At 42.7% G+C, this 12,853-nt stretch overlaps 1 protein-coding gene across 1 annotated transcript; it reads left to right on the forward strand.

The window, feature by feature from the left end:
- Positions 1–11,729: 11,729 nt before the first annotated feature.
- On the forward strand, positions 11,730–12,734 carry LOC309870303 (olfactory receptor 11A1-like; the record flags this gene model as incomplete). Its single annotated transcript, XM_082742467.1, has 1 exon — positions 11,730–12,734. The coding sequence occupies one exon, from the start codon at positions 11,730–11,732 to the stop codon at positions 12,732–12,734; it is 1,005 nt and encodes a 334-aa protein (XP_082598593.1).
- Positions 12,735–12,853: the final 119 nt, after the last annotated feature.

The raw sequence follows: 12,853 nt of genomic DNA on the forward strand, positions 1-12,853 counted from the left end.
GCTTCCTATTTTGCAATATTGCTGGTATTTTTTTATTGCCTCATTTTTCTCTGCCTTAATGTTCTCATTTCCCTGCATCTTTGAATTTCTACTAATTGTTTTAGTGGATGCTGGATATTATGAATGTTATGTCATTGAGTGTCTCAATTTTGTTGTCTTCCTTTTAAGAGTTTTGGCTTGGGGAGCACCTAGGTGGCCCAGTCAGTTAGGCATCTGACTCTTGATTTTGGTTCAGTTTATGATCTCTGGGTCATGGGATCATACCCCGTATTGGGCCCCACATTCAGCACAGAGTCTGCCTAAGATCCTCTCCCTCTGCCCCTCCCCCGCTCGTGCTCGCTCTCTCTCACACACTCTCTCTCCCCTCTCTCTCTCTCATTTCTCTCTCTCCTTCTCTTCCTCTCTTCCTCTCTCTCTCTAAAATGAATAAATCAAATAAATCTTTTGTAAAAAGAGTTTTGGCTTGGTATTAATAGAGAGTTAAGATACTTGAAGTTTAAAAACAAACAAACAAAAAGAAGAAACAAACGCAAAATACAGAGAACAAACTGGTGGCGGCCAGAGGCCTGGGGGAATGGACAAAGTGGATGAAGTGGTGGGAGAGATGCAGGCTTCCAGTTATGGAACGAGTAAGTCACTGGATAAAAGGTACAGCATAAGGAATATAGCCAATGGTATTGGAATAGCATTATATGGTGACAGATGGTAGCAACACTTGTGGTGAGATTGGCATAATGTATAGAGTTTGGAGAGGCAGAGATGGAATTGTTTGATCACTACGAGTTTTGTTGTTGTTTTTAAGTTTTATTTATTTAAGTAATCCCAGCACCCAAAGTGGGGCTCGAACTCACAACCAAGAGATCAAGAGTCGGATGCCCTGCCCACTGAGCCAGCCAGCAGCCCCTCCAATCACTATGTTATGCACCTGAAACTATTGCAACAGTGTGTCAACTACATTTCAATTTTAAAAAGAGATACTTAAGGTTCAGTTTAATCTTCTCAAACCCTGTTTTTAAACTTTGTTATAGCAGGTCAAGATTAGCTTTTATTCTTGAGCTAGTTCAACCCTATTCCTAAAGGGTGGTCTTTCTGACATATCTAAGGAATGCTTCAGTGAGATTCCTCTACTCTGGCTGATTAGAACTCAAATGTCTGCCACCCTGTACAAAGTCTAGTAGTTACTCAATGTACAGCTTCTAGAAATACTCAGTGTGGGGATCCTTATCAGGTTTCTAGAATTCTTTCTCTGCATACCTTCCTCCTCTTCTACCCCACAATTCCATCTCTGGCTCCCCAAACTCTAATTTTTGTCTCTTCAACTCAGCAACGTAACCATGCTCTGCCTTCCTAGATCTCAGATCTCAAAAGTGTTTGAAGGCAGAAAGCTAAAGTAATGGTAAGGCTCACTTCTACTGTTTCCCTTCTCTCAGGGATGAGAGTTTTGTGCTGTACATTTTCCAATAGTTGAAAACAGGTATTTCATATGTTTTGTCCATTATGTAATTGTTTGCCTGAGTAGAGCTGGGCTGGTACCAGTCACTCCTTCACAGGCAGAAGTCGAAGACACTCCTTTTTAACTTTCTAAACTCTTTGCTACCCTTTAAATTCTAGTTCACATTCCCCCTCACTCCATTAACTTCCCTTACTCCTTTCTCTGCCAGTTCGATAAGCTATGTAGCTCGTTTGTGGCAGTTATCACCTCCCTATTGCCCCCTAGTTACCTGCGGGAGGAAAGATCCTCTTCCTGACCATCCAGTAATGATATTTGTTGAATAAATGAGATACCCCAAAATATATTGTTTTCTTATCAGTGGAAATATATAAAAAGAGAATAAATGACCCTCCTACTTAGTGAAATGTTGGAATATATATGGTCTAGGGTCCCTTCCAACTCAAAGGTTCAATGAAAAAATGGTTAAGTAAAATTGTGCCACACCTATATTCCCCCTTTTTTATTTATTTATAATGGCTGAGATCGTGCCTGTCTTAGGTTGCCAATCCTCAGCACACATGCTTACCCGTCATCGGGTACTCTCCCTGGTCGAAGAGCCCCTGTCTTAGGTTGCTATGGTGTGGGATCAGTCTTACCCGTCTTTGACTACCGATCTAGCATACTTAGCCATATCTGGGGGGAGGTACCAGCTTCAAGAGCCATCATGGCTTGAACCATGAGGTGTTATTGTCGTTGATTGCGACGGACACGGCCACACACCCAACGTAACATTAGTACGTTAGCTGTGATTAAGAGAACAGCCATGGCACCAAGTCCGGCCCACTGTTTGAGGAACGAAACAGATTGCTGTAACATTTTTTCTCCACTCACTAACAGGTGCAATAGTTACTTTGGTAGAATATATGGATATAATTTGAGCTCGTAATTGCTTAGTTGAATTTTGAAATTGACGGTTCCAGGTACCATTAAGCATATTTCCTAACTGTCTAGAGAGGTTAGCTGCTAAGGATAAGTTGTTATGAGCTATAGGGGTGATACAAAGTCCAGCCATATTATGTATGCATCCTATTGACACAATTGACTCTAGGATATCAAGTTGTTCCTGTACAAGATCAACCCTTTGATTTACAATAAGGATCCCAGCATACAAATGTCCGTTAATTTGTTCTTGCATAGCCAATGCTTCAGCGACCATTCCTGTGACGTTGTTGAGCATGGCGGCTGTCTGTACCGAGGTTGTCAACGCTACCGCGGCAGCAGTAGCAGCAGTGGCGGATGCTGCGATAGCTGCAATAATGGCTGCTGTTATTCCAAAGTCTCGTTTATGTCGAAGCAGCACCGGCAGGTTGTCGGGGTTCACCTGTACTGGCATCGGGATATATGTCGGTTTCTTGGCTATTACTGCCGAGTCTCCCACCGAGGCGTTCCAACATTCTGATAGCAGACAATTCTGGGACTCACAAGAGAGACTAGATGACTTGTTAATAGTAGAAGCATTAAAAACTATGAAGAGAAAGGGAGCTCTAACACAGACGGGCAATGGTGAGTAACTTATGTGCTTAGCTGAGGTGCAATTGCAAGTAACATTTGTTTCAAATCGAGAGCCTACGTGATAGTTGTACGTACAGTTACGCCATGTAGACCCATTAATAAAGTGAAGGCTTTCCAAGCCTGTACATGCCTGTGCAGCATTGCAGAGCAGCCACCTATCTAGAAGGTGAGCTGACGCGCCTTGCGCCGGGTCTTGGTAGGTATAATTATAGCCAAAAAAGGTGGAGTTAGAGTAAGTGGGGATTTTAGGACTGAATGAGAACCCTGTTCCCACCCAAACTCCTGAGAGGCTACTATGGCAGCCCCTCGTGCGGTGCAGCTCGCACAATAGCAGGCCTTGGTGCAGCAAGGTTTATACGGAGGAGGCCCCTCGTAAGGTGGCGCTGTTGGGGCTGGGCGTGTGGGCGTCTTTGTTTGTAACTGCGCCATAGCTCCTTCTTTCACTTTTAATTTCAGCTGCGCCATAACTTCCCCCTGCATTTTGAGCTGCGCCATAGCCTTCTTTAGCTTTTCCTCCTTTTTTGCAAGCTCCTTTTGCATCTTGCTCACCTTTTGGCTTTTGGGCGATTTCCCTCCTCTGCTCCTTTCCAAAAACCAGGGAGCCGTTTGTCCCACTTCTCTCAAAAACAAACGGCTGTTTTATTTTTTAAAGGAGTACCAATCGCTTTAAGGATATCAGAAAGCGGCCCCAGCATTTTATATGCAGCCATCTCGTTTCCCATCCCGGAAAGCTTTACTCTCGTCCTTATCCTATCGTTTCCCATCCTGGGAAAACTTTACTCTATCGTTTCCCATCCGGGAAAGCTTTACTCTATCGTTTCCCATCCGGGAAAGCTTTACCTGTATCGTCCCTGGAGATCGTCACAAGCCGCCTAACCTCCGATCGTCTCCAGGGAACTTCCCTGTCAATGGACAGTTATTGGTGCACTCCTTACCTGATCGTTGCCTCACTCCACGCGTCTCTTCTGCACGAGTTCCCGGGTTTCGGCACCACTCGTCGCTCTCGGCCGGCAAGAACGACACGGAGACACGCGTGGAGGCAAACTTCTTTAATGGCTTCTTTTTATCTTCTTCCCCCTTTACCCTCGGCGCATGCGTTTTTATACAGGCAGTGTTACCCAATCACAATGCTCATGCACCTCCCGCGAGAGTGGACCTAAATGAACAGCCAATCATATTCAGTCCCTTACAGCTCTTAGAGTAGGCCTCCTGTACCGGCTCCCGACACTATATAATGAATATTACATGAATTTTTAATTTTTATTTATTTACTTTTTTTAAATTTTTTAGAGAGAGGGAGAGAGTGTGTGCAAGCACAGGGCAGGGGCAGAGGGAGAGGCAGAGAAAGAGAATCCTAAGCAAGCTCCACACCCAGTGTGGAGCCCAACGTGGGGCTCAATCTCATAATCCTGAGATGGCGTCAAATCAAGAGTCAGACGCTTAACCAACCAAGCCACATGGGTGCCTTACATGAATGTTTTAAATGTAGAGATATATTCAGTACTTACAACAAAGTGTTAGGTAAAATATTAGGATTAAAATTACATATGTTACATAGTTACCTATGTTTTAAAAAAAAAACAGCATGCATAAAACTAGGAAGGAAAATGCATAAAAACCAGAAGGAAATATACTTTTAAATAATGGAGCTATTTTAATGTGTATGTGCTCTTCTCATGTTTTTAATGCCATGATCCAACTATCTTAAAAGACAACTGGCCTGATCTGTACCCCAATGTTTATAGCAGCAATGGCCACGGTCGCCAAACTGTGGAAAGAACCAAGATACCCTTCAACGGATGAATGGATAAGGAAGATGTGGTCCATATACACTATGGAGTATTATGCCTCCATCAGAAAGGATGAATACCCAACTTTTGTAGCAACATGGACGGGACTGGAAGAGATTATGCTGAGTGAAATAAGTCAAGCAGAGAGAGTCAATTATCATATGGTTTCACATATTTGTGGAGCATAACAAATAGCATGGAAGACATGGGGAGTTAGAGAGGAGAAGGGAGTTGGGGGAAATAGGAAGGGGAGGTGAACCATGAGAGACTATGGACTCTGAAAAACAATCTGAAGGTTTTAAAGGCACGGGGGGCGGGGGGAGGTTGGGGTACCAGGTGGTGGGTATTATAGAGGGCAGGGATTGCATGGAGCACTGGGTGTGGAGCAAAAATAATGAATACTGCTATGCTGAAAATAAAAAATAAATTTAAAAAAAAAAAAGACAACTGGCTTGGCTATCTACCGACCTTCAGGAAATATGACGCAGGATGATCAGTTATTCCAAAGCCAAACTTTATCTTTATTAAATATTCTTCAACATTTTATTGGCTTGACTAACAGCTTTATTGAGAATACTAGTTCATGTAGTTATGTATAAGCAAGCACATTTTGCAACAAGTTTATTGTGCTGGGTTCACTAGGAAGTTTCAGTGCTCACAGTGAGGTATCTTAAGAGTGCTCTATTGAGACTTTGTTTGTTAATGACTGAGACCATTGTTGGGTAACATTCACTTTATATTTTTTCCAGGATGAACTTTGGGCAATCGGCAGGAACCAAATTAGGGTAATTTTATGTATGCGTGTACATCTGTGTGTCTGTTTCACAATACTTCTAGTCAGGAGAGAGGAAGCATCTGAAGATCGCTTCATGGACTAGCTTAATCATGTTTCCAGGCCAACCCATCACAGTTTTCTTCTTTTTCTTATATTTACCTATCTTTTCAGTTATCCAAAGGCAATGCTATGAAATGTCAGTACTGAATTCTGGCTCTGCTACTTACTAACTGTATGATCCTGCACAACATACATGACCTCTCTGTGTGCAGTTTCCTGATCTATGTAAACTATAGATAATGATAATAATTACCTCCCATAATTCTTATGAGGCATCAGTGAGATAATTTTGTAAAGCTCTGATCAGAGTGCCTAACACATACAGACCATTCAATGAATAGTCTCTCTCAGTATATGCTATGTGATTTTACCACATCCTCCTCCCTACATCCTCTCCACTTATAACTGATGCTGTATCAGTGAGTTGGGATGAAAGATACAAGAATCTTGTCCTAGGAAAACCTGGCTGGCTCAGTTGGTGGAACCAACTTAGGGTCATGAGTTCAAGCCCCATGTTGGATATAGAGATCACATAAATAATAAATAAATAAACTAACTAACTAACTAAAAAAAAAAAAAAAAAAAAAAAAAGGAATCTTGTCCTATGAAGGTGAATTTTCCCCAAGCAGGATTTCTGCCCTCCGGAGAGCTGGATCTGGGTGAAGGGGCTGTCTGATCAGGTAATATGAACTCATCATCAAGGCATGCGTAACTGAAAGTTGTAAATAGATTACTAACCAATTTTTGTTTTGTTCATTGCTGTATACCTGGAGTCTAGAACAGGTGCTGACAGGTCATAAATACTGGCATCTACTTTTTTTTTTTTTTTTAAGATTTTATTTATTTATTTGACAGACAGAGATCACAAGTAGTCAGAGAAGCAGGCAGAGAGAGAGGAGGAAGCAGGCTCCCTGCTGAGCAGAGAACCTGATGTGGGGCTCCATCCCAGGACTCTGGGATTGTAATCTGAGCCGAAAGCAGCGGCTTTAACCCATGAGCCACCCAGGCGCTCCAATGTGTGTTTATTTCTTGAATTAACTAATACTATGACCCATTTTTATACAAAATCTTAATCTTTTTTTTAAAGATTTTATTTATTTATTTGACAGAGAGAGACATAGTGAGAGAGGGAACATAAGGGATCATGACCCTAGCTGAAGGCAGCCGCTTAATAACTGAGCCACTGAGGCGCCCCACAAGATCTTAATCTAATACCTAGAAAACAGAATATAGATCCTTTATTTCCACTTTCAACTCATAGATAACACTTCAGAAAAAGAGCTGAAATTAAAATAAATTTTAAGTACACGTTGGATATTTTTATCATAATTATCATAAATTCTAAATCAATAAACCCTATGTTTATTTCTAGGTAAAAAGACTCTTATTCTTCTCTTTCTCTCCTGACATATCCCTCAGGCTATTTACACAACCCAAGACCTGGGCAGACATATTTTATTCTCAAGACTCCCTCAAAGAGAATATGCTAATTAATTCCTTGCAGGTCAACTTTTCCTCATTCAAGTTTTTCCAATCTACTTTTCAACTGTCAGGTAAGACACCTGTCCAGTTTCTTCCAGGAAGGGCCATCCTAGACTGTTACTGGAAAGACCTAGCTCGTGCCATGACCCTGTTCTGTCTTCTTCCTGGCCTCATGTGGAAGGAATTCAGTGCTATATTTTTGCAACAGGTTCTTTCTTCACAGATGTCATTCAGCTGAATTGAGTATCTGCCACTACTATCTTGATGGCAAGATAGTAGCTTTATATTAATCCATGATATTAAGTTATCAAACTAAGAGGACAAATTATTTACAAAATTATATAGCAGTTTCCTCCTGCCTCCTCACTGCTCAGAGATTAAAGCAAGACCTCAGGTCCTAATTCATGGTACAATAGAATGACTGGTAATCTAGCCATTAAAAGCCAAACTCTAGATAATCCATTCCAATGTTGTAAGAACAAATCATAGCATACTCACTTTTCACCATGGGGTTCATTCTGAGAATCAAATATTCACTAAATAAGATAATATTTACTTTATGAATTATAAAATACTAGATAAATGTTGCTCTTAATTGTGGCTATTCTTACATCTTTCCACTGTTTCCCTATCTCATAAGAAAGAGGTCATTAGATTTGAGTGAAACACCTGAATATGGTCCCTCGTGGTCCAGGACAGTCCCCTGGAACCAAAACATAGATGCAGCTGCTGCTCCAGGTGGCTCCAAGATACAGCTCCTCCCTAAGGAGGCTCCTCTTCAACCCCCAAAAGGAAGGAGACTGCCCTGCTCTAAGAAAAGGCAGTAGTGCCCACAGAAACACATATAGGATAAGGACAACAGTCTTCTGTGAGAACCACGGAGCAGGGAGAAGCCAATAACATGGAGCCTTCATAAGAGAAAAGCAGAAAATCTACAGAGCTGTCAACTGGCAGAAGAATTTAGTCTGGAGGTAAGACAACCAGGAGAGGAGTTGACTCAAAGCTCAAAGCATATCAAGCTCCCTTTTTACTGAATCTGAGTATCTAGGGTTCATCTGGCTCAACAGTACTCTTTGACAACAGAGAGAACCACCTCTGACCGTAGATCCTAAACAAATTTGGGAGAAAGTTTGACATATTTTTAAAATGTCTTGTGTCTGTTCCAGTAGGTTTCAAAGAATGGGACCCATTATTTGCCAACTTCTGGAGCCTCTAGGAAGAAAGTTCATTTCCTCCCTTCTGACCCTATCCAATAAGCCTTACTTTAATACCCAAAAATCATGCTATAAATAACAGTAGTCGCCCCATAAGAATCACCGCTTTGAAACCAGCACAGGTAGGTGGGTTTTCCTCCACCATCATCCCTTGGTCCATGTTCTGCCTTCTGAGCATCTATGGGCTAACTCTAGTTCCTCTTCATAAGAATCCTTCCAGCTGGAGTGGGGGAATGTAGGAATTGGATGAAGATGGTCAAAAGGTACTAAATTCCAGGGGCGCCTGGGTGGCTCAGTGGGTTAAAGCCTCTGCCTTCGGCTCAGGTCATGATCCCAGGGTCCTGCGATCGAGCCCCACATCGGGCTCTTTGCTCAGCAGGGAGCCTGCTTCCTCCTCTCTCTCTGCCTACCTCTCAGCCTACTTGTAATCTCTGCCTGTCAAACAAATAAATAAAATCTTTTAAAAAAAAAAAGGTACTAACTTCCAGCTATAAAATAAATAAGTCCGGGGATGGGGGGACCAGGAGGAATTCTTCCAATACTTGGAAATAGTTATCATAATCTCCCATTATTCTGTCATTTCCAAAGTAAACATCTCTACATTCTTCATATGTTCCTCATACTTCACAGTTCAGAAGTCCTAATTCATAATAGTCAACAAAAATATGTCATGTTCACATAAATGGTTACTTTTCAACTGATTATGAAAGCCTACAAGCAGATTTTACATGTGCTTCTGTTACATTTCATCTTCTTTTTAGTCTAGCCTTTCAAAGACAAGATTATTTTGGATTATAATTCTATCACCTGTGATATTGGTTTCCCCACTTTGTTCCTATCATCTGAGGCTTGATAAGCCATGCATATTTGCTCTTTATCGAAGTCCCTACCAAAATAGGTGAAGAAAACAGGAAGACAAAGCCTTCTCCTTTTCACTAGACATATTTTTCCAGATTTCCAGAGCCATTGATGAATAATTTTGGTCCATAGTAGGCATACTAAAAGTGTTATCTTTAAGCTCACAGTCATCATCTTTTCTATGAAACTTTACCAAAATTATGTCCTTTTTCTACTCCTTTCTCCTGATCTACTAAATTATTAGTACTACCAGTAGGGGCCATTATGTAAGATTTGACCTTATAATTAGCATTATATAGCTCTTGGTGATGTCTTCTTATGAGATTTCCATGTGTTCTTATAAAGCATTTTACCAGGGACCAAGGTCAAATTTACTGTGAGGTTTGACATTATAATGAACCTTGTATAGCTCCTAGTGATGTCTCCTTACATGAGGTTTGACATTATAATTGGCATTACATAGCTCCTGGCGAAGTCTCCTTATGAGATTTCCACATGTTCTTATAAAGCATCTATTTAAGAATTTTACCAGGGACCAAGGTCAAATTTACTGGTTAACAATGGCAACAGTAATTTTTTTATCATAAGCATTGACTCAGAGACTTGAGGAGGCTTAAGAAGTTTTTGGTCAGTTGACTGGCTGGTTGGTAGGTTTGATTAGTTTTACTAGCTTCTTCCTTTGCTCCATCTTTCTGCTAAACCTGAGGTCTATTCCATTCTCATTTCAAGTCTCTCCCTGGCTCTTTAAGAAGTCCCTAGTAAGGGCGCCCTGGTGGCTCAGTTAGCTAAGCCTCTGACTCTTGATTTCAGCTCAGGTCATGATCTCAGGGTCTTGAGATCAAGTCCCAGGTCAGTCTCCACGTATAGCAGGAAGTCTGTTTAAGATTCTCTCTCTCGGGGCACCTGGGTGGCTCAGTGGGTTAAGCCGCTGCCTTCAGCTCAGGTCATGGTCTCAGGGTCCTGGGATCGAGCCCCACATCAGGCTCTTCGCTCAGTGGGAAGCCTGCTTCCTCCTCTCTCTCTCTGCCTGACTCTCTACCTACTTGTGGATATCTCCCTCTGTCAAATAAATAAGTAAAAATATTTAAAAAAAAAAAAAGATTCTCTCTCTCCCTTTCCCCCATCCCTCACCCTACGCACGCTCTCTCTCTCTTCCTCTCTAAAAAAAAAAAAAAAAGGAAGAAGTCACTAGTCTACAAAAAGATAAAATATGTATCGAATACATATGAAAGTATTCTGTTCCTTCTATGTCTGTATCCCCCATGTGACCAAATGGTGTCTGCATGATTGAAGCCCAAAATGAGAGGAAAAGGTAGAACCAGGGAACGAACACAAAAACCCTGTGTTCTCGCTGCCATTTGCTATTATGGAATATCATCTTTCTTAACTTCAAATATGAGAAAACTCTCTATCACGATGGACTTTCTGTTTCTTCCCCCAACCATACACACACACACACACACACCCCTACTTGACTTCCATCTCCAACCTTAATCATGGTTCCATCTCAAACTGAGTGACAAAATTCCAATATTCCCTCAATTAGGGGAGGACTCAGAGATTCCTTCTCCATTTTAGCAATCATCTAAATGCCTCTTTCCCTCACCCAAGCATTATCAGATGATGCAATTTTTCTGGGGCAATTTACCATTGGAAAATTATTATAACTAATTCACTTGTACATTCCACAAGTACTTATCAAGGTCTTCCTATGCGTTTAGTGTTAGCATAGTACTGTAATGATTAAGAGAAGGAATCCTATAACAGGGTAGAAATGTCTAAATAATCCACATTGGGTGAGATAAAATGACCATGTGACCAGCATAGAGAATATAGGGCAGGAGAACCAAGAAAAAGAAAGTATTCTCAGCTTCCAACAAACTGATTAGAGACCGAGCATAGTTTAAAAATGGATTTACCCATGTCCACTTGTCCAAGGGAAAGGAGTGGATTTCCAGGGAAGTGGGATCTGAGTTAATACAGATCTTTCTATATTGCATGTTTTGTGAAATAAATGATACAGATTGCTCATCAGAATGTCCAAGTCTCATTTTCTTAGAAAGGAAAAACAGCATGAGATGACTGGCTGCTTCAGGAATGTGCATGACCTCGGAGTAGGACCACCTGCCCACCAAGTGATGGGCAGTCCCTCCTGCCCCAGAGGACCTCACCAGGTGTAGTTCTGCTGTTGATACTCATCCAGGATTGTCAGTAAATAGCTCATTGATGACTGGGAAAGTTCTATGCTGCTCTCTGATACTAATACTTCTACCGGTCACAAAGAATTTGGGAAAGCTCCGTAGGATAGCAGACTAGTGCAGGAGCTTTGGAGTCAAGCAAATGTGGGTTCATATCATGACTCCATCATAATCGCCTTGAATAACTGACTTAGTCTCACTTGGTCTCAGTTTCTCCTCTGTATACAGGAGACAATAAGGTCTACCTTTAATGGTTGCTGTGATGAATAAATAAATAAGCAAGGGTTAGTGTGTGGTTGCAATAGGATCTTGGTTAAAGTTACCTTCCTCTCTTGGGCCCAGATCTAGATGAGGAAGCAGTCCAGTGGTGACAGAGAAAACCAGACCACCTGGCTGATCCTGGTCGGCTTTGGGGAACTGCAACACCTGGGCTTCCTCCCTTTCGCTTTCTTTTTGGCCATTTATGTGGTGACAGTGGGGGGCAACGCCCTCATCGTGCTGGCTGTGGCCTCCAGTCGGACACTCCACACACCCATGTATTTCTTTCTCTGCCACTTCTCCCTGCTGGAGATTGGCTATACCTCCAACATCGTGCCTCAGCTGTTGTGGAGCTTCCTGGAGGGGAGGGAAACCATCTCACTGGTCAGCTGTCTGATCCAGTTCTACGTGTTTGCCTCACTGGCTGCCGTTGAGTGCCTCCTGCTCTCTGCTATGTCCTATGACCGTTACCTGGCCATCTGCCACCCGCTTCGCTACCCCGTCCTGATGAGCACCTGGTTGTGTGGCTGCCTGGCTGCTGGAGCCTGGGTCAGTGGCTTTTCTTTCTCTGCCTTCACTCTGGCCCTGGCAGCCCCTCTGCCCCTCTGCCCTGGCCACAGGGAGATCGACCACTACTTCTGCGACTTTGCTCCCGTTGTAGGGCTGTTCTGCGGGGATGTGGGGGTCATGTGGGGAGCCGGAGTGAGCATCTCGGGCTTTCTGACGTTGGCCCCCTTTCTGTTGATTGTGGCGTCCTATGCCTTCATCTTGAGGGCTGTGCTGCAAATACCTTCAGGCCATGGTAGGCAGAAGGCCTTCTCCACCTGTTCCTCCCACCTCACCGTGGTCGGGGTGTTTTATGGCACCCTCATTGTGGTCTATGTAGCCCCAACAGACCACATGGCCCCCTTGCTCCGAAAGGCCTTCTCTGTCCTTTACACTGTATTCACCCCTATGGTCAACCCCATCATCTACAGCCTCAAGAACCAAGAGGTAAAGGGGGTCCTTCACAGGCTCTGGGGAAAGCTTATCCCAAGACATACTCCACTGAGAGGGATAGGGCAGCTGTTGACTTTTTCCTGGATTCCAGCTTAGCCCCTTCCTCAAAGACTAGAGACCACTGTAATGAAAAGATAAATACTGTGGGATTGAAAGGAGATGTCTGGGGTCACCTGGGTGGCTCAGTTGTTAAGCATCTGCCCTCAGCTCAGGTC

The sequence above is a fragment of the Mustela nivalis genome (assembly GCF_964662115.1).
Source record: "Mustela nivalis genome assembly, chromosome: 7".
Classification (NCBI taxonomy): domain Eukaryota; kingdom Metazoa; phylum Chordata; class Mammalia; order Carnivora; family Mustelidae; genus Mustela; species Mustela nivalis.